The 22256-nt window shown below is 45.5% G+C and overlaps 1 protein-coding gene and 1 pseudogene across 8 annotated transcripts in view; one reads left to right on the forward strand and one right to left on the reverse strand.

The window, feature by feature from the left end:
• Positions 1 to 22256, reverse strand: part of MYLK (myosin light chain kinase) — a 190938-nt gene that overhangs the window by 117839 nt on the left and 50843 nt on the right. For 3 of the 8 annotated variants that reach the window (XM_068970477.1, XM_068970467.1, XM_068970496.1), the window contains exons 3-8: positions 6226 to 6274; positions 4951 to 5116; positions 3877 to 4042; positions 1814 to 1832; positions 812 to 1335; positions 95 to 301 (exon numbers count right to left, since the gene is read on the reverse strand). In XM_068970477.1, coding sequence (XP_068826578.1) covers positions 95 to 301; positions 812 to 1335; positions 1814 to 1832; positions 3877 to 4042; positions 4951 to 5116; positions 6226 to 6274 — 1131 coding nt within the window. The remainder of the gene's footprint in view (positions 1 to 94; positions 302 to 811; positions 1336 to 1813; positions 1833 to 3876; positions 4043 to 4950; positions 5117 to 6225; positions 6275 to 22256) is intronic. The other 5 variants (XM_068970504.1, XM_068970486.1, XM_068970512.1 and 2 more) reach the window with 3 other exon arrangements.
• LOC138076079 (large ribosomal subunit protein eL21-like) lies at positions 13824 to 14296 on the forward strand (annotated as a pseudogene).

The following is a 22256-nucleotide window of genomic DNA, read 5'->3' on the forward strand; positions in this document are numbered from 1 at the left end:
GGGGCTGCAGGAGACGACACTGATCCCATGTGTGAAGCGCCCCACGGAAGGTCCTCCCACAGAGAAGCCAGGGGGCCTTGAGGGACGTACTCACTTTTCACCAGGAGGCTCCAGTGACAGGACGCCTGGCCTCGGACGTTGGCGGCTGTGCAGCTGTAGCTCCCGCTGTCCTGGGCCCGGGCTCTCCACAGGCAGAGGTAATGCGTCCCCCCAGCTTCGTAAACCTCGATGCTGCCCTCTCGACTCCTCACGGGGACACCGTCCAGGAACCAGGTCACTTCAGGTTTTGGGATCCCTGAAACTACAGGGCCAGGTGAAGGACGTGAGGCCCCCAAGAGTGCTTGTGGGGTGGGGTGGGTGATGAAGGGACTGAGCCTGAGGGCGGGCTCAGCTGGTATGCCACTGCCCTCTGGCTGGAACCCACTGGTTTACCCTCCCCTTCCTCCCCAAGACAGAGGCCGGGGCCCTTCAGGAGGAGGGATGCCAAGTGACACACCCGGCTTCCAGACCAGCCAGAGCCTGCAGAAGGGAGGATAGAGACAGGGACCCTGGGGTTTCTTCCTGGTGGTCATGGTGGTGATGGGTTTCCCGTGGTGGGGACTAAAAATCAGGGCTCGGGGTCGGTGCTCTCTTCAACCATGAACAAAGCGCCACTGCAGGGAGCATCTCCTGAGGGCAGACCCCTATCAAGTGCTTCGCCGGGCGGGGGACTCTAGTCCAAGGCGATGGTGGGTACAGGAGGCGCTGACCGCTGAGCTGAAAGAAGGGAGCTACCGTATGCATACCAGAGACCCCAGGCCGCTCTACTCACCCTCGCATCTGAACTCGACTGGCTGATCTTCACTGACCTCCTGGCTCTGGGGCTTGTTCTCAAATTTGGGAAACATGGTGTCCCTCTGGCTCTCCATGGGGACCTTCCTGGTAGCAACCTTGCCCATGGTGTCCTGGCTTCCCAGGCCTGACCGCCTGGTGGGGAGGGTGTCTGGAGGGGCCGCAGCTGGCTCCTCCCTCTCTTCTCTGGAGGGACAGGGGGTGCCTGGGACTGGAGCTCTGGGCTCCAGCTGGACTTTTGCCGCCTGCAGGGTGATGGTGCTGGAGGTCTTCTGCAGGACGGGGGCCCTCTGGCCCTTTCTGGGGGAGTCCCCCAGCGGCTCCAGCTCAGATTCCCTGGGGGGTTGAGGCTGGCTCCCTGTGGCCCAGGTCGAGGAGCCTCCTCGCTGGGTGCTGGGCCGGTTTTTATTTTCGGCAGCAGCCGCCAGGCCATCCGGTTTGGACCCCTGAGTGACTTCCTTCCTGACGTCTGTACCGGCCACCTTTGTTCCTCTCACGAGTGACCTGTTTGGTGGTGAGGGACGGAAGGTGGGGCAGAAGAAGAAGGAAGAGAACAGTCATCTAGTTACTCATCACAAGCACGGGCTCCAGGAACCAAGAAAGCCCACAAACTAGGACAGAGTAAGAGCGAAAGTCTTTCTCTGCGGTTGGCTCAGTTTCCAGCCCGAAGACAAGCAGGTGGATTCTGGCCTTGAACATGGAGGGCATGCTTGCAGAGCAGTGCCCTTCCTAATGATGGCTAACTAGTAAAGATACTGAGCAGGGTCTTCAAGAGTCTCAATACTGACGGCAAGCCTGGCCCAGAACCTAGGCAGCAAATTACAATAGAAAATGAAACATTTCAAATAAAACAATGCCCCTCAAACAGGTGGTTCTCCTCATTATATGATGACTCAGAAACTGGCATTTCTTGATTACAATCCCTCTCTTCTAACAGGGCATTTCGAGATGGACCAGTGACAGTCACAAAGCCTACACATACCTATTGGAATTGTCCAAACCTGGAAAAAGAGAGAAGGTAGAAAGACGGTAAGTGGAATGTTGTATACACCAGGACCAGGAAGTGATAAAACAAGAATCTCTCATTTATGACAGAGTTTGGCTTCCTGAGCGCTCAGCTTCCCCTGTGGCCCTCCACCCCCTCTCCTTTCAGGTCCCCTGGTCCTGAACTTCTTGAGTTAATCTGATAAACTCCTCTGAGCCCTGCAGATACTCTTAAGTTTCCAGCGCTGCCCTGGGCCTTTGCTACGGCCTCTGCTGCCCCACCCTGGGCACAGTAGCTTCCCGTTCTCTAGCCCGAAGAAGGAAACAAAACCCACTGGAGAGATAAATGAAAATAAACACCTACCCAAAACTTCAAACCCACACAGTTCCACTTGCATGTAGCCCTCTGAAGAACCCCTCAAGGTAATCATTTTTGACAAATACCTGCTTCATTTTAAAACGCACAGAAAAAGTAATTTTATTCAGTTCTTCAAAGGAAAAAATACTATTACTAGATATATTTTTCTACCACATTATTTTTTCAAATGTTTTATCATGGAAAATTACAAAATATGCAACAGTACTGAGACGGACATGACAAACACTGAAAGCCAACACCCAGATTAGGGAGATAGCGACATTTTGCCAATCTTACCCATATCTCTCTGCTTTGTTTTTGAGGGACTTTTTATGGGAGTATTTTCAAACAAACCCCAGGAAACACACCATTCTGGCATTAATTGCTTCAGAAGGGATCAGTTCTTTAATTCAGTGTTGGGGAAAGTAGAGGAGAGAGGCTAAAACGGTAGGATCCTGAGACTGTAGTGAGTTGTGAAGTCAAAGCCTACGGTCAGTAAAGGGTTTTTTTTTTCCTTAATGAAGTAGAGGAGAAGAGAAATGCCAGCATGTATTGTATATAATACTCAAGATTGTTTCATGAAACTGGTTTCAGTAATATATGTGTATAAGTGTTTGTATATGTATATGTTTTTATATATTGCTTCCCTGGTGGCTCAGATGGTAAAGAATCTGCCTGCAAAGTGGGAAACTTGGGTTAGATTCCTGGGTTGGGAAGATCCCCTGGAGGAGGGCATGGCACCCCACTCCAGTATTCTTGCCTGGAGAATCCCCATGGACAGAGGAGCCTGGCAGGCTACAGTCTATGGGGTCTCAAAGAGTCGGACACGACTGAGCAACTAAGCACACACACACGCACACACACACACACACACACACACCCTGGGTTGCAATGTAGAATAAATTTGTTTCTGTGGGTAGTAAAAATACTTGGACCGAAAAAGTGAAGAGAGCAAGGAGGGATACTTTCTGAGGAAGGAAGGAGATGGAGAAGAGGAAAGTCATAGAAGAGTTAAGGGTAAGAAAGGAAGAAGAGAAAGCGAGGGTTGTTTTACTCCCTGATGCATAAATCCCAACCTACTCAAGGTTCCCACTCAAATGGAGTGACCTCAGTCATCCTCCCTGTCCACACATCCCAGTTTCCCCAGGCTGGACTTGGCAGAACCAAGGGGAATGGAATGGAGAGTCATACACAGAGAGATTTCAAGAGATGAGCTAATTGGGGCTGATGACTGTAGCAAGGAAGAGACAGGAGCCAAAGCTGGTCTGAAATGCCCAGTCCTGTGAGAAGGGAAGAGTTAAGTTGAGGGAGCACCTGATCTGAAGGACAGGGTAGACGCTGAGATAAATTTTAGGTTGGGTAAATACGAGGTGATGGGAAGACACTAGCAATGTGCACTCCTCCAAAAGGCAATTAGAAATGTAAATAACAAAGAAGTCTGAGCAAGAAGGAAAACCTGAACCCAGGTGCACAGACACAGGTGAAGTATCTTCCTCCTCCGCTGCGTCTGTGCTGCTTGCCCACCCACTCTTCTGATCCAAGATGCTGACCCGGGGATGGATGCCTGAGTACGTAAGTGCGGCACATGTAACACACAGATGTGTAACGAGCAAGCAGCTCCTTCCAGGTCCTTCAGGGGCCCCGGAAGGGACAGTTCTGCAATGGCCCTCCCACAGCCCTTGGATGGAGAGCTTGGACCGTACCTTGGATGGAGAGCTCAGCAGACATGGAGGCCTTCCCTGACCCGTTCACCACCATGCACGTGTATACTCCCACGTCATCTCGGGTGACGTCGTGGATTTCCAGGACTTGCATCCCGTTCTTCTCGGACATAGACACACGAGCACTGGGCTGCAGGGGAACATCTCCCTGTGGATGGCACAGGCAGCTTGGTCAGAGAAACTGCTCACCTTTCAGCTCTGTCCTGTGTGCTGCCAATCTGCACGGGACAGACGCCAGGCACAGGCAGCAGGGCCCTCTGCTCTGGGCTCTGTCATCATGCTCGGAGAGCAGCCTGAGGGCCACCCAAGGGCCCTGACTCTGATGTATGGATGCGCTGTGGTGTTCCGTCCAGCTGAGAGCAGGTGCATGGAACCTGTTTGAAAGGAGTCCGAGTTTGAGGTGGAAAATTCTACATTCCTCGCTTTGGTTCTCCTTTGCCTCCCTCTTCCTTTTATAGATGTTCCAGGGTCAGAACAGGAGAATCAGGACACATCGCTCATTTTTATCCAGGAGTTCCACCCATGAAAAACCTACTCTCCCTGGCTTTGACCTCCTCGCTGCCCTGTTTACACCCACTCCTGCCCCTCTCCCCTGCTTCCCCACCTCTGTTTTCACAGTGTCTAGCCCCAGTGATTGATAAAGCACTCCCACGTGGAGTCTCCCAACAGTATTTTGAGGTTGGTGGCGTTATCTCTGCCTCACAGATAAGGAAACCCAGGTTCTAAAAGACCAATGTCTTGGCCAGCATCACATGCTCTGTGAATCAGGGAGCGATGGCTTGAAATCAGCCCCAGACTTCAAAGTCCACTCTCTTGACATGGTCAGGTCTGTCTTGGCTCAGAAGTTTTATGCTCATCTGTGAGTGTGTGGATTACAGAACGTTGTGGGCTGAGTGACAGGGAGAGTTATGTGCACAGGGGCAAGAACAGGCAGGGCTACCAAACACAGGAGAAACTCGAGGGCCGTCTACAGTCGAAGTGGCAGGGACTGATTGGGAAGACAGACTCCTACTAGCCCAGGGATCTCCCCCAGAGTCAGGGCAGACAGAACCCTACCTTGAGCCAGGTGACCTGTGGCTGGGGCCGGCCAGTGATCTTGCAGGAGAACCGCCCCATCTGTCCTTCTCTGACCACCGCTCGGCCCAGCTTGGTAGCAAATTTTGGTGGACATTCTCCCCAGATGCTAGGACGGGTCTCCACGGCAGGGGCTGCAAATCTGTCCCTGGAGAAAGATCAGCAGGAAATCCCCAGCAATGCAGATCCTTTTCTGTCTGTCCCACCCAAGTCACTTAAGATGGGCTCAGAAACCAGCAAAGGGAAACCTTCCCAATTCTGTGCCTCAAATACATTCCTGGAAAATATCTGTGGCACCAAAATCTATTTCCTCCACCTCCTGAGCACGCAGCTAGTCTTCAGTTACTAGCCCCTTGAATGTGTGCTCCTCCTCCCGCTCAGTTACTCACTCATGCTCAACTCTTTGTGACCCCATGGACTGTAGCCCACCAGGCTCCTCTGTCCATGGGATTTTCCAGGCAAGAACACTGGAGTGGGTTGCTATTTCCTACTACAGGGGGTCTTCCTGACTCAGGGATTGAACCCATGTCTCTTGCAACTTCTGCATTGGCAGGTGGGTTCTTTACCACTGAGTCACCTGGGAAGTCCAGTGAATTTAGGTACACCTGAATTCTACTGGACTCTGGCCAAAGCCTAAGTTTTGGCCAACAGACTGTGGACACAAAGCAGAAGCACTATGTGCCACTTTTAGGCTGGACCGTTCAAAACCTCCTATGTGATTCTCTTCTGGCTAGATGCAGAGAGTTCTGCCGAAGAGATGATGGAGCCACAAGATGGAAGGAGCCTGGGTCCCTGAAATTTAGTTGGAAGGCTCTCCACTTGTCTGAGAAAATACAAACTGATTTTGCTTGAGTAAGAAAGAAACTTTCTTTGTGTTAAGCCTTTGTGATTGAGGGGCTTGTTTGTTACAGCAGCCATTTCTACTTACCCTTGCCAATATAGGTTTACTTGCCATAAGGAAAGTCACATATTGATTGCCTCTTCTAAGTCTGCTTATTTTAGGTCCTCTGACTCTGGTCTTGGTTATTAGAGACTCCTGCAGACTATGGCCATATAGCCCACTTCCATTTAGTTGGATCAAAGGAGCGATCCACAGAGGCCACAGGGTTGGGAGGGCTGTGTGAATGACATGTCACACCCCAGTAGGCTCCTGCTTTAGTTATAACCTGGGGTGCTCGAGAAAGCTTGCTCCCCAGGCTGTTCTGTCCAGGCGAGCCAATCCAGCCCTTACCCTGGGCTGAACACCCCAGAACTTACCCCAAGGCTTTAGAAACAACAGGCTGGCCAGGCTTCTTCACAAAGCTCCCTGCAAGTAGGAAACAAAGAGAAAGGCTTGAAGAGCCACGTCTGAGCTACCAACTTGCAGCAACAGAAGCCAGGAGGCAGCAAGGAGGACGGGGCGAGATGATGACGGTGGCCGTTCACCCTCATTGGGCCTGTACTGGGTCAGAGCACCTATGGTGGGCACTCTGCATGTATCATTGCATGGACTCCCTGCAATAATTTAAGGAGACTGGTATCACATCATCCTTCTATATTTTTTAAACCGGTGGGAAAAAATGAGATTCAGAGATGTGAAGTCACCCTCTTGAGTCACAGAGCTGGTAATGGTACAGGAAAGCATCCCAATCTGCCTGTTCTAGAACACGCCACCATTCGGCTGAGCAGTTACGTGTTCTTGGACCTTCCACTCCGGGGACGCCCTGTGGAAATTAGGACCTCTCCAGAAAAGGAGCCAACTGAATGGAGAGAGAGAGGCACATGCATCACTCCTGCCGAGTCTGTTCCCATCAGACCCAATCACCGCCCCACTCGGGCCCAGCAAACAGCAGTGTCTGTCCAGCGGGAGCAAGCAGACCACCGGAGAGGGGCTCCAGTGAAGCCAGTGCGTCCCAGAACCTGCACCGGCAGGACACTGGGCACTGCTGGTCCTGGGTGTGGTGCTGCTGTGCTGGGTAGGAAGCAGTTAAATAGCACACCCAGGTGGCTGGTGTCACCTCCTTTATCTAAATGCTGCTGCTGGTAGGAACAACTCACAATGTGACCAGGAAGTGGCCACAAAGTTGTTGGGGTATTTTTGAGGAATGGGGAAGAGGAGAGAAGGAAATTTTTGAGATGACAATAGGCTTGAAAGGTGCTATCTTTTTGTGATAGGCTGGGAATGTTTATAAAACTCCACCCAAAGCACTCATGGAAAGGGTAGAAGTCATTCCCTGATAACAGCAGGCAGCTGCAGTGGGAGATCTGTAGGGGCTTTCTTGGAAAAGCGGAAACTTTCTTAAATCCCAGCTCAGATCACACTCACATGAATGCATAGGAACATAGGAGTGGAGGATGAAGCTCATGGCTGAGTACTTTCCTCAGCTGTATCTGGTTTAAGGTTATACCAAGATCTCAGTGAAAAAGAGCTAATAACGAACAGCGGCATCACATTCACATCGTGGTTCCATATGGGTTGGCAATTGTTGTACATGTGCTTCCTCTTAATATAACTATTTAGTTAGCTGGGAAAATATTACACATGGACCTCACCAGATGGTCAATACCAAAATCAGATTGATTATGTTCTTTGCAGCCAAAGATGGGGAAGCTCTATACAGTCAGCAAAAACAAGACAGGGAGGTGACTGTGGCTCAGATCATGAACTCCTTATTGCCAAATTCAGACTTAAATTGAAGAAAGTAGGGAAAACCACTAGAGCATTCATTCAGCTATGACCTAAATCAAATCCCTTATGACTATACAGTGGAAGTGACAAATAGATTCAAGGGATTAGATCTGATAGAGTGCCTGAAGAACTATGGACAGAGGTTCATGACACTGTACAGGAGGCAGTTATCAAGACCATACCCAAGAAAAAGAAATGCAAAAAGGCAAAATGGTTGTCTGAGGAGGCCTTATAAACAGCTGTGAAAAGAAGAGAAGGGAAAGGCAAAGGAGAAAAGGAAAGATATACCCATTTGAATGCAGAGTTCCAAAGAATAGCGAGGAGAGAGAAAGCCTTCCTCAGTGATCAATGCAAAGAAATAGAGGAAAACAAAAAAATGGGAAAGACTAGAGATCTCTTCAAGAAAATTAGAGATATCAAGGGAACTTTTCATGCAAATATGGGCACAATAAAGGACAGAAATGGTATGGACCTAACAGAAGCAAAAGATACTAAGAAGAGGTAGCAAGAAAACAAATAACTATACAAGAAAGATCTTCAGGACCCAGATAATCATGATGGTGTGACCAATCGCCTAGAGCCAGACATCCTGGAACGGGAAGTCAAGTGGGCCTTAGAAAACATCACTGTGAACAAAGCTAGTGGAGGTGATGGAATTCCAGTTGAGCTATTTCAAATCCTAAAAGATGATGCTGTGAAAGTGCTGCACTCAATATGCCGGCAAATTTGGAAAACTCATCAGTGGCCACAGGACTGGAAAAGGTCAGTTTTCATTCCAGTTCCAAAGAAAGGCAATGCCAAAGAATGCTCAAACTACTGCACAATTGCACTCATCTCACATGCTAGTAAAGTAATGCTCAAAATTCTCCAAGCCAGGCTTCAACAGTACGTGAACCGTGAACTTCCAGATGTTCAAGCTGGATTTAGAAAAGGCAGTGGAACCAGAGATCAAATTGCCAACATCTGTTGGATCATCAAAAAAGCAAGAGAGTTCCAGAAAAATATCTACTTCTGCTTTATTGACTATGCCAAAGCCTTTGACTGTGTAGACCACAAAAAACTGTGGAAAATTCTTGAAGAGATGGGAATACCACCTGACCAGCCTTCTGAGAAATATGTATTCAGGTCAAGAAGCAACAGTTAGAACTGGACATGGAACAACAGACTGGTTCCAAATCGGGAAAGGAGTACATCAAGGCTGTATATTGTCACTCTGCTTATTTAACTTATATGCAGAGTACATCATGCTGGGTGAAGCACAAGCTGGAATCAAGATTGCCAGGAGAAATATCAGTAACCTCAGATATGCAGATGACACCACCCTTATGGCAGAAAGAGAAGAAGAACTAAAGAGCCTCTTGATCAAAGTGTTAGAGGAGAGTGAAAATGTTGACTTAAAGCTCAACATTCAGAAAACTAAGATCATGGCATCTGGTCCCATCACTTCATGGCAAATAGATGGGGAAACAGTGGAAACAGTCACAGACTTTATTTTGGCGGGCTTCAAAAATCACTGCAGATGGTAACTGAATCCATGAAATTAAAAGACACTTGCTCCTTGGAAGCAACCTAGACAGCATATTAAAAAGCAGAGCCATTACTTTGCCAACAAAGGTCCATCTAGTCAAAGCTTTGATTTTTCTAGTGGTCATGTATGGATGTGAGAGTTGGACTCTAAAGAAAGCTGAGGGCCAAAGAACTGATGCTTTTGAACTGTGGTGTTGGAGAAGACTCTTGAGAGTCCCTTGGATTTCAAGGAGATCCAACCAGTCCATCCTAAAGGAAATCAGTCCTGTATATTCACTGGAAGGACTGATGCTGAAGTTGAAACTTCAATACTTTGGCCACCTGATGTGAAGAACTGACTCATTTGAAAAGACCCTGATGCTGGGAAAAATTGAAGGCGGGAGGAGAAGGGGATGACAGAGGATGAGATGGTTGGATGGCATCACCGACTCAATGGACAGGAGTTTGAGTAAGCTCCAGGAGCTGGTGATGGACAGGGAGGCCTAGCATGCTGCAGTCCATGGGGTCACAAAGAGTCAGATACGACTGAGCAACTGAACTGAGCTAAACTAGCTGTGTATATTTTTCACCCCTTAATATGGGTTTAGTCCTTCTCATTAAATTCTCTTTTCAAGGTTAAAAGAAGTCACAGGCAAATAAAAGGAAAGACCTGTTCTGGGAGGGCTCCACTGAGAATTGCAGTCAAGGTGCTGGAAAACATTGGAGGAATGCCAACTAGTCAGGTCTTTCAGAAAGTGTCTGAGCACACGAGCACTGTAAGCTTTAAAGCTGTTCTGCTCTTAGACCAGCATCTTCCTTTCTGTCTCTCTAGTCAAAGGAAATGATGCTAAAAGTAGGAAAGAAAGTGTACAGAGCTGCTCACTGTGGTCTTATTGGTAATAGCAAATATTGGAAGTGATGCAATTGTCACACGTTGATAGGGAGATAATAAGTGGCTCAGTTAAAATGCACAACTGGAATCTTTTTCTGCCACTGAATTATGTTTCAGAATACATGAAATGCTCAGCACTACGTTAAAATATTACAGCATGTGCTCCTTAGCACACTCCAGCTGGGCTGTGATCCTCTCCACTCCACTGAGCTCCCTTCTGACCACCACCTTGCTAAACCCCGTGCTCCAACCTCTTCCCCATCTCACTCAGTAGCAGTTGACACCAGGGCCATCCCCTCCAACACTTTTTTCCTCCAGACTCTCCTGCTTTTACCAGGTTGCCTGTTCTTCCTCAGCCTCCTTCTTTCCTGGAACTTTATCACCAAGAGCACCTTAGGGCTGAGTCTTGGGTCCTCTCCTCAGCACTATGGACTCTTCCCTGGGAGGTCTTGGTCCTATGGCTTTAAATAATACCCATAAGCTGATAACTTCCAAACCATATCTTTACCAGAACTTTGTATCCATCAAAGGTAACCACACTAGTTCCCATCACATTATAGGCATTCAAATATTTGTTAAACAAATGAATTTTATGGAAAAAGGAGCAGCAGGCAAACTTTTCTAATCAATGCGATCATAAGCAGGTAAAAGTGAAATAAAATACCCAAACATAAAAAATATAAAATACCCCAAAGAAAATATATCCAAATGTTACAACCTCTTATGCACATTCTATCCCCAGCATTAGTCACATGTCAACTACTAAGACCCTCATCTAAAATATCCCTGTACTGAATAGATAAAGAAGATAGAGCGTGCGCACGCACACACACATATATATAGAATATTTCTCAGCCATTAAAAAGAATGAAATAATGTCATTTGCAGCAGCATAGATGGGCCTACAGATTGTCATGGTGAGTGAAGTAAGTCAAACACAGAGAAATATCGTGTAATATATAATATCCTTTATAGGTGGAAGCTAAAAATGAACTCATTTACAAAACAGAAAATGACTAATAGAAAATGAACTTATGGTTACCAGCGGGGGCGGGGGGATGAGGGGAAGAGATAGTTTGGGAGTTTGGGATGGACATGTACATCCTGCTATATTTTAAATGGATAACCAACAAGTTTCTACTATATAGCACAGGGAACTCTATTCAATGTTTTGTGGCAGCTTAGATGGGGGGCGGGGATTGAGGGAGAATGGATACATATTATGGCTGAGTAACTTTGTTTTCCACCTGAAACTATCACAACATTGTTAATCAGCTGTATGCATATATAAAATTAAAAGTTTAAAATAAAATATCTCTGTACCATTCACTGCACTTATAATGCTATACTGTACCACTCATTTCATGCTGTAGTAAAGACTTAATAAAAATTAGAGTGATCAACAGATGAATGGATAAACAATATAAGGTCTGTCTATAGACTCTTGAGGGTCCCTTGGACTGCTAGGAGATCCAACCAGTCCATTCTAAGGGAGATCAGCCCTGGGTGTTCTTTGGAAGGATTGATGCTAAAGCTGAAACTCCAGTACTTTGGCCACCTCATGAGAAGAGTTGACTCATTGGAAAAGACTCTGATGCTGGGAGGGATTGGGGGCAGGAGGAGAAGGGGACAACAGAGGATGAGATGGCTGGATGGCATCACGGACTCGATGGACGTGAGTTTGAGTGAACTCCGGGAGATGGTGATAGACAGGGAGGCCTGGCGTGCTGCGATTCACGGGGTCGCAAAGAGTCAGACACGCCTGAGCGACTGATCTGATCTGATCTGATCTGATACACTGAAATGCTATTCAACCACACAAAGGAATAAAGTGATGACACATGGTACAACAGATTAACCTTGAAAAATTATGCTGAGTGAAAAAAGTCAGACATACACAAAATATATGATTCCATTTGTATGAAATGTTCAGAAGAAGCAAATCCACAGAGACAGAAAGCAGATGAGTATGTGCTGGGGGCTGGGGGAGGGGGAAGGACAATGACTGCTCAGTGGGTGTGGGGTTTCTGTTTGGTATGTGATGGAAAGCTTTGGAGCTAGACAGTGCTGATGGCTGCACATCATTGTGAATGTACTTGATGCCACTGAATTGTACACTTTAAAAATATTTAAATGGCAAATTTAATGTAATGTGCATTTTATCACAATAAAAAAAGTTAGACTAAGCATCTTTAAAACTCTTGGGAGCCAAATGTCTTAATCCAAAAGTTAAAATTCCTTTACTCTTTAAGAAAAAGAAAATAAAACAAAAATATGGCATTTCCTCAAAGAGTAACAAAGGAATGCTGTTTGGAGGTACTTGTATATCAGAGTAAGAGCAGTTTAAGGTACAATCCAAAGGTAACATATAAAGAAGTCAGCTAAAAATGGAATTGAGGAATGCTTATTTTAATGTGTGTCAACGCCAAAGAAATACATCAAAGCAAAAAGAGAATTTGGACTAAAATAGCTAACAAGGTCTATTTATAGGCAAAAACTTGAAGCTGCAAATTGTCAGATAAGGCAAAATTAATTTTGTGAAAGTATGAAAATCTGGCAGAACAGCAAGGTTATGTTAAAAAAAAAAAAAGTGGAAAGGGGATTAAGGTAGAAATGCCAAAAATAGAAGAGTAAGTTAAGAGAATTGATGAAGACAGGCTCAAGTTAGTGAGAGGGAAAAAAAGGCACTGAAGGTATTTAAACAGCAATTTCAGATTTTTCAAGGATGAGTAGAAGAGAATACTGGCAGGTTTTAGGAGTGAAAAGTTCAATAGTGGAGGGACCTAGCACTTTTTGTCAAAGGCTGGCTAGACACAGAGAATGCTGCTGAAAAGGGAAATAATGTGATCATGATGGTAAAAAGAAGAAATGCTTCTAAAAACATGTGGTGATACAATTTACTGTCTAAACAGGGTCTCTGGACAATGAAAGGGACATAATTAACAATTCTGCCAGGACAACAGGAGTAAATCATGACTGTTCCAGGCCAACCAGGGAGCAGTCACCCTACGTGTAGGCAACTTCAAAGTAGACACTGCTGCTGCTGCTGCTGCTAAGCTGCTTCAGTTGTGTCCGACTCTGTGCGACCCCAGAGACGGCAGCCCACCCAGGCTCCCCAGTCCCTCAGATTCTCCAGGCAAGAACACTGGAGTGGGTCGCCATTTCCTTCTCCAGTACAGGAAAGTGAAAAGTGAAAGTGAAGATTGCTTAAAACAGTGGTTCTTCACTCAATCAGAACATGTGCTCACTTTTTATAACATGTATTTAGCAAGGTCCCCTGTGCCATGCTGAATTAATCTTTGAAACTAACCATCTATCTATATAATTTCAAAGAGAAAACAAATGCAAAACCCTAAGTAAAAGATAAAGGAAAAATAAAAAGAAAGTAAATGATAATAATATTTATTTCAATAAGAAATTTCAATAGTGAACATCAACAGATGTTCAAGTGTGACTATTTCAAAATAATATGCTCAGGCATATTAGAAGACATAGCAAAACAGATGCCTGCACTGACTCATATGCATGTTTGGATTTAAAGGTGAATGATCACAAAACACTGTATAGTCATGGAAATAAAGGAACAAAGGTATACAGGTGGACACCAGGATAACGAGTAGTGTTAGCAATGTTATTTGTCAATGGTATCTTAATAAAGAGAAAAAAGCAGAAAAAAAATAGGAAAAAGAAAAAGTAATGTTAGGATAAATAACAGAGCACACATATTATAAAACAAAAGAAGAAAGAGCCCATTCGGCTGGAACCGCCATCTTCCGGTAATTCGCCAAAATGACCAACACAAAGGGAAACAGGAGGGGGTGCACGCTCTCTAGGCCTTTCAGAAAACACGGAGCTGTACCTTTGGCCACATACATGTGAATACAAGAAGGGTGATATTGTAGATATCAAGGGAATGGGTACTATTCAAAAAGGATTGCCCCACAAGTGACCATGGCAAAACCGGGAGAGTCTACAGTGTTACTCAGCATGCTGTTGGCATCGTTGTAAACAAACAAGTCAAGGGCAAGATTCTTGCCAAGAGAATTAGTGTGAGTATCGAGCATATTAAGCACTCTAAGAGCTGAGATAGCTTCCTGAAACATGTGAAGGAAAATGATCAGAAAAAGAAGGAAGCCAAAGAGAAAGGGACTTGGGTTCATCCGAAGTGCCAGCCTGCTCCACCCAGAGAAGCACACTTCGTGAGGACCAATGGAAAGAAACCCGAACTGTTGGAGCCCATTCCCTATAAATTCATGGCCTGATGGGTATAAAAATAAAGACCTAGACTGTAAAAAAAAAAAAAGAATAAAACCTTAAGAGAAGATAACATAGCAAGACAAGCGATAGACCACTGAAGTGGAAAAATGGGGGAAAATGACTGTAAGTGTGGTGTCAAAACACCTTTCTTCTATATGACATGGGATCCTTGAGACCTCATCTGTACTGAAACGCAGATTCAGTCCCTATTATGCATAAGGCATTAGCTAGAGCTTCAGCCAGTAGACTGGTGTGTGTAATAAAAGCTAGAACAAAACTTGAGCCTTAAGAGAAAGACAAAGTGCTTCAAAGATGGGGGAGGGGACGTTCTGGTGCAGGGCCTGCTGAAGATCCTGACTTTCAGTTTAAAGGTAGAAATCCTTGCTGGAAGATTTGAAGGGAGGGAGTGATAAAATATGTTTTGTTTTGTTTTTTAGCAGCAATTTGGAAATTCATGGGGTCGCAAAGTGTCAGACATGACTGAGCGACTGAACTGACTGACTGATGTGTGGAACTGGGGAGACACGTTGGGAATCCATGCAAGAGGACAGAGATGATGGGCTGGAATGGTGGCAGTGGGGACAAATGAGCTGGCCCAGCAGGATCTGGTGATGGGCTGGCGAAGGGGAGGGAGGGGGGACTTCAGGATGACGAGGTGGCTGGGCTGCCTTCCTTCCCAAGAAGGTTTGTGTTGTCACGTGTCAAGGTCTTAGCTGTGTCTTCCAGGAATCATGAAAGTCCTGGCCATACATGTTAACAGGCCTCTTCCAGGGGCTGCCTGTCCCTGTATAAGCGGGGGCCTCGCCCCATATAAACGGTTCACCCTACTGCCTCCAATCAGGCAGTGAGCTTCAGAGGTCACTGCCACACCACAGTGCATTCTCCACGGAAGGTACACACGGGCATTATTCTCATACAACGACAATAACAAGCAGTTGACCCTTGAAGAACATGGGGGTCGGGGGCATCCACCCCATGTAGCAGAAGATTCGCATACTGCTAATCTGTCTCAGAAATGAAGGAACTGATACATGACTCACCCAAGGGGAGTAAGTTGAAATGACTTGTACAGAACTGGGACTCAAACCCTAGTTCTTTTGATTGGGTTATTGTGATCTCTAATCAAAGACAAGCTTTTCCCCACACTTAATTAAATGAAAATACTATTTATTGAAAAGAATCCATGTCTATGTGGACCCACACATTTCAAACCTGTGTTGTTCAAGGGTCAGCTGTTCATCCTTCCCTAAGGCTAAGGAGGCCATCCAAGGACATCAAGTAGACATTTCAGGAGTTCTGTTTGGATCCCCAGGAACTGATGCACTAACGAACCAATTCTTCCTCAAGGGGTTGAAATAAAATATTCACCACTTAGAACTACTTCCCAGTCATTGATGGATAAGGTAGTCATATCCTACCAAATGAATTCAAAGGAGTAGTGACCTGAAGTTTCATTCTGGAGGGAGGAATAATTCAATAAATGGCAACCAGGGATCTCTAAGTTGCCTTAAATAAGTACTCTGAAAAGGATTTAGATCCTCTAAAGAGAGAAAATGGCTATTTCCTTTAGAGTCTTCTTTCTGAGGCCAAGACTCCCAGGCATCCCAGCTCACTTCTCAAGAGTTATTTTCCATTGTGATTCTGCCCCCCAAAACACCAAGCCAAGTAGCAGGCATTCCCTTTAGTACTTAAGTCATAAAGACTGATCTTATAAAAATTTATCAGAAAGGAAATAAAGAGAAAGTCACCCCTGGTTTGAGCCCCTCCGCATTTGTGGGTCTGATGTGGTGGGAGTAATCTGGCTGCAGCTACTATATGGATGTCTGATCAGAAACCACCCAGTGGGCAAGTGTAGTGTATGGGAATGTTATTTTAAGCGTGGTTCTGCAGAAATTCATTGTACTAATAAGCAACCCATTTTTGCTTGGAATCACACAAAATGATGGTGTATCAAACACAGAACATGTGAAAAATCTGTGATCATGTGTGGTAGAAACCCATGCATTCAGAAAAATAAAAATAAGTTAGAAGACTCATGAAGCAGAAATAAGCACATAGTATGCCTATCTTTCTAGCTGTGGCTAAGGGGAGCAGTGGTCTGTAACTTGTCTTGCTATGTTATCTTCTTTTACGGTTTCATTCATTCTTGTTTTTTTTTTTTTTTTTACAGTCCAGGTCTTTATTTTTACATCCATCAGGCCATGAGTTCATAGGGAATGGGCTCCAACAGTCCGAGTTCTTTTCCTTTCACCTGGAGAGCGACATGAAGTATGAAAATAGAAAAGCAATGACGAAGGGCAGAACTGTCCACTCGTACTCTGGGATGGATATGACTCTACAAACCACCTGGCCTCATGCTCCAGACCTGCCACGGTCTCCTCCCCATCTCTCCTTCAGTTTCATTTCCCACTATCTCTGCTCCTGCCCAGCCCTCCACCCCAGGCCTTAATTCTCTCCACTGTTCTCCCATCCCTATCATCAGAATCAGACTCTGGCATCCAAGTGGCATCCACCTGACCTGCTCCTCCAGGACGAACCAAGTCCTTCCTCCACCAAAAAGACATCACCCGTTTCAGCCTCTAGAGATCTCGTCCTCCTCTAAGCTTACAGAGCTGATGTGCCAATCGTTTGCCAGATAAACCAATGCTATCTTAAGACTGGGGTTGTGTTTTGACTTAGCTTTCAACATGTCTGGGTCTTATCTGACCAACCAGGTTCTTGCAGAAAGGATCTGACAAAGTATGTTGTCTCCCACACGGCACCACCCGAAGTCAGCACTTCCTAAATGCATCCTGATGTTGTTGCCTAATCATCACATAACTATGAAATATGAGGTCAAGAAAGTCAGCCTCTTGAGAGCAATTACCAAGTCTTGTTGCTCTTAGATAACAGCACAAAGTTTGCACGTGCAATAAAGCTTGAGGAATGCAGAAGCGGCCAGGACTACAAGCGACAGGAAAGTATGGGGGGTCGGGGTTGGGGTGGAGATGGGAGAACCGGATGGAGGAGTAAGAGATGAGGAGAAAAGACGGCACCATCAGGAGTGAAAACTGGGCCAGTCAGCAGTGCTGGCATATAGTTTGGAGGCAAACTGTAAGGTGGAAACAGCTGAGGGAAGGGAGACAAGGATTTGGAAGTCATCCTTCAACAGAATGAGACCAAGTCATTTGTCATCTAACTTTTCCATGTAGCAAATACGTGAGCCCTCTGCCAAGGCACTCTTGACACACAACTGTTTAACAGCGAGACTGCAGGGGCAAAAAGAATAATTTTATCTCTACCACATTTATATATTTAACTTTGATGAGATAGAAAAGGACAAAAATTCAGAGCATTTTAATTTTCTGACTGGGTAAGAAAAAAAATAGGGCATATACACCTACAAAAAGGAGAGTGATTGGGGGTGTTATGGACTGAAAAGAGTTTATAAAGAGTACAAATGAGAAATATAACTACAGGTCTTTAAAGAAGGTAGAAGATTTAGGTAAAAGAAGATGGTATGAAAGAAGAGAACAACACAACAAAAGGAGAATCATAACAGATGTTCTTGAGGAATAGAGTGATTTAAAACTGCAAATAGACACAGTCTCAAAATATATATTGTCATCAATCTAATTCAACGTGAAAATGAAAGGGATCTGAGAAATCTGCTCCCGGAAAAGGCCAGTAGAAAAACATAGTGTAAAAGCATTTCCTACAAACCCAAATATCACCAGATAACCCTGGTGTCAGCGACACCAGCGTAGCTAGGCCAGCGGTCACTAAGGCCACTCTTGCCCCTTAAACGCCGTGACGTGGGGTCACTCTCCCTTCTGCTGCCACATTCTGGGTGGCCTGCCACCTGGCTCTGTTTCTCACACATGGTCTGGGAGCACTTAATTCTACTAAGTCATATTGGTTATCTATCTGCAGTCTCTTTCCAGTAGGAGGTAACCTCCGAGAGGGCGGGGAGCCTGTCTGAAATGGGCCTGGCCCAGAGAGGGACCGAGTGGAGCACAAGGCTGTGGATAGAGGGACACACTCTCAGCTCTGGGATGAGGCATGTGTCTTTGCTTTTCAACAGAGACAAGTGGAGCAGCCTCAGAAACCATCACCTACAGGGCCTTCCCGCTTAGGCCTGGAACCGCATCATCCGCTGTCCTGATTCTCAGGCGTTAGAATTTGGGCAGGAATGACACCATCAGGTCTCCTGGTTCTCCAGCTTGCTGACTGAAGATCTTGGGACTTGTCAGCCCTCATAATCATGACAGCCAATTTCTTGTCATGAATCTTTTTATACAACATATACATATGATCTATTCTGTTTATCTGGAGAACTCTAACATAGTAGGTAGAGGCACTAGCCTGCTGGTTCTCAAAGGGTTGGACCCAGTGTGCATCAACCTAGTATCAACACCATGAGGAAACTTTTAGAAATGAAAACTCTTCAGCTCATCCTACAGCTACTAACCCAGAAACTCTGGGGCAGCGCCCAGCAGTTTGTGGTTTCAGAAGCCCTCCAGGTGATTCTGATGCACGCTCACCCTTGAGAATCACTCATACTAGGATAAATACACCACATCTGTAATGGAATTCTTCCTTACTACTCAAAGTGTGATATGTGCACCAGCCACACGGGCATCACCAGCGACTGGTTAGAACTACAGTGCCAAAGAATGCTCAAACTACCACAATTGCACTCATCTCACACGCTAGCAAAGTAATGCTCAAAATTCTCCAAGCCAGGCTTCAGCAATATGTGAACCATGAACTTCCAGATGTTCAAGCTGGATTTAGAAAAGACAGAGGAACCAGAGATCAAATTGCCAACATCTGTTGGATCATCAAAAACGCAAGAGAGTTCCAGAAAAACATCTACTTCTGCTTTATTGACTATGCCAAAGCCTTTGAGTGTGTGGATCACAACAAACTGTGGAAAATTCTGAAAGAGATGGGGAATACCAGACCACCTGACCTGCCCCTTGAGAAATCTGTATGCAGGTCAAGAAGCAACAGTTAGAACTGGACATGGAACAACAGACTGGTTCCAAATCGGGAAAGGAGTACGTCAAGGCTGTATATTGTCACCCTGCTTATTTAACTTATAAGCAGAGTACATCATGAGAAATGCTGGGCTGGAGGAAGCACAAGCTGGAATTAAGATTGCCAGGAGAAATATTAATAACCTCAGATATGCAGATGACACCACCCTTATGGCAGAAAGTGAAGAAGAACTAAAAAGCCTCTTGATGAAAGTGAAAGAGGAGAGTAAAAATGTTGACTTAAATAAAGCTCAACATTCAGAAAACTAAGATCATGGCATTTGGTCCCATCACTTCATGGGAAATAGATGGGGAAACAGTGGAAACAGTGAGAGACTTTATTTTCCAAAATCACTGCAGATGGTGACTGCAGCCATGAAATTAAAAGACATTTGCTCCTTGGAAGAAAAGTTATGACCAACCTAGATAGCATATTAAAAAGCAGAGCCATTACTTTGCCAACAAAGATCCGTCTAGTCAAAGCTATGGTTCTTCCAGTAGTCATGTATGGATGTGAGAGTTGGATTCTAAAGAAAGCTGAGGGCCAAAGAATTGATGCTTTTGAACTGTGGTGTTGGAGAAGATTCTTGAGAGTCCCTTGGACTGCAAGGAGAGCTAACCAGTCCATCCTAAAGTAAATCAGTCCTGTATATTCATTGGAAGGACTGATAATGAAGCTGAAACTCCAATACTTTGGCCACTTCATGCAAAGAACTGACTCATTTGAAAAGACACTGATGCTGGGGAAAATTGAAGGCAGGAGGAGAAGGGGACACAGGATGAGATAGTATCACTGACTCAATGGACATGAGTTTGAGTAGACTCTGAGAGTTGGTGATGGACAGGGAGGCCTGGCGTGCTGTAGTCCACGGGGTCGCAGAGTTGGACGTGACTGAGCGACTGAACTGAACTGAATTGGTTAGAACTGTAGGCATGTGTGCAGCACTCCAGAGCTACAGAACAAGAATCTGTGTTTTCACAAGATTCCCCAGGTGATCTGGGTGCCCTTGCATTCGCATTAAACATGCCTAATGGTGGGTCTGAGCTGTTCTGAGGTCGGATCACCTCTGGGCTGACCAATCTGTCTTTCCCTGGGTTCCTGAGCTCAAGTCCTTAAAATTAACCATCTATTGCTTGAAATGATTTAAGTGACCGTCTAGTCCCTGAGACACAAAGGGTCTTCTCAGAGTCACAGCATGGGGTGAGGGGCATATCTCCTCATGTCAGCCCCACCCCTCACTCTACCCCATGCCCGAGGTTCACACTGTGGAGTGACTGCCCTGGACAAGCCACCACCTTGTTTATACCTGTGGGCTTCTTTTCTCTTTTCTCTATGTAAACCTTGTTTATCCCTATTCACATGGGAGTTTCTAGAGCTCTGCTGTCTGGTATGGTAGCCATTAGCCACCAGTTGTTACTGAGCTCTTGAAATACAGCTGATTTGAATTAAGATGCACTACTATGTAAAATATGCTGCAAATGTTAAAGAACATAAAATATCTTAGGAATAATTTTCACATTGATTATATTTTGAAATGATAAATTTTAAATATATTGTATTAAGTAAAATATGTTATCAAAATTGATTTCAACTTAAAAAATGTGACTACTAGAAAACATAAGATTACACATGTAGCTCACATTATATGTGTGCTAAGCCACTTCAGTCTTGTCCAGTTCTTTGCAACCCAATGAACTGTAGCCCACCAGGCTCCTCTGTCCATGGGATTTCCCAGTATTATATAGTTGAGCTTTTAACAACTTGGAGAGTAGGGGTGCCCAATCTCCCCACAGTGGAAAATCCATGTATAACTTATAGTCAGCCCTCCATACACATGTGGTTTCTATGTATCTGCAGTTCTACATCGCAGATTTAACCAATCTCAGATCATGTAGTACTGTAGTATTTACTACTGAAAAAAAATCCCTGTATAAGTGGACCTGCAAGGTTCAAACCTGTACTGTTCAAGGATCAACTGTATTTTTCTGGACAGTGTGGGGCTAGAGAACAGGCCATGGCCCCTCCATTAGAGAGCAGCTCCCAAGGGGGCAGGCATCACATCTCTCCCTTGCTCTACACCAAGCTCTGTGACAAGCTGTCTGGAGGTGGGTGAGCGTCAGGGCTAGCTACACAGACCCTTTCCAGGGTTCAGCCTAGGGTTTAATTCCACTGCACAAGGTCATGAATGGTCCTGTCATTAAGATGCTTGCCCTCATGGGAGATATTGCATGTTTCTTGGCCCTGGTTACTGAAGGAAATCAGAGGAGAAAGCTTCCTCTTCCACTCTTCCTGCAAGGATTTCCCTCTGCGAGTAGTTCTTAGGATGTTAATGCCAGGTATGAATCACAAAGCTCCCATTTACTGAGAGCCTGCTATTTGACAGTGCTGTGCTGATCCTTACACAGTCCATGGGGCAGCCATTAGCATCTGTTTCTGGGAAAGAAAATGAGGTTTGAAAGGTTAATTTCTACATAGTTAGAAGTTCAGTTCAGTTCAGTCACTCAGTCGTGTCCAACTCTCTGCGACCTCATAAACCGCAGCACGCCAGGCCTCCCTGTCCATCACCAACTCCCGGAGTTCACTCAGATTCACGTCCATCGATCAGTGATGCCATCCAGCCATCTCATCCTCTGTCGTCCCCTTCTCCTCCTGAACCCAATCCCTCCCAGCATCAGAGTCTTTTCCAATGAGTCAACTCTTCGCATGAGGTGGCCAAAGTACTGGAGTTTCAGCTTTAGCAGCATTCCTTCCAAAGAAATCCCAGGGCTGATCTCCTTCAGAATGGACTGGTTGGATCTCCTTGCAGTCCAAGGGACTCTCAAGAGTCTTCTCCAACATCACAGTTCAAAAGCATCAATTCTTCAGCACTCAGCCTTCTTCACAGTCCAACTCTCACATCCATACATGACCACTGGAAAAACCATAGCCTTGACTAGACAGACC

The sequence above is a fragment of the Capricornis sumatraensis genome, chromosome 1 (genome assembly GCF_032405125.1).
Source record: "Capricornis sumatraensis isolate serow.1 chromosome 1, serow.2, whole genome shotgun sequence".
Classification (NCBI taxonomy): Eukaryota; Metazoa; Chordata; class Mammalia; order Artiodactyla; family Bovidae; genus Capricornis; species Capricornis sumatraensis.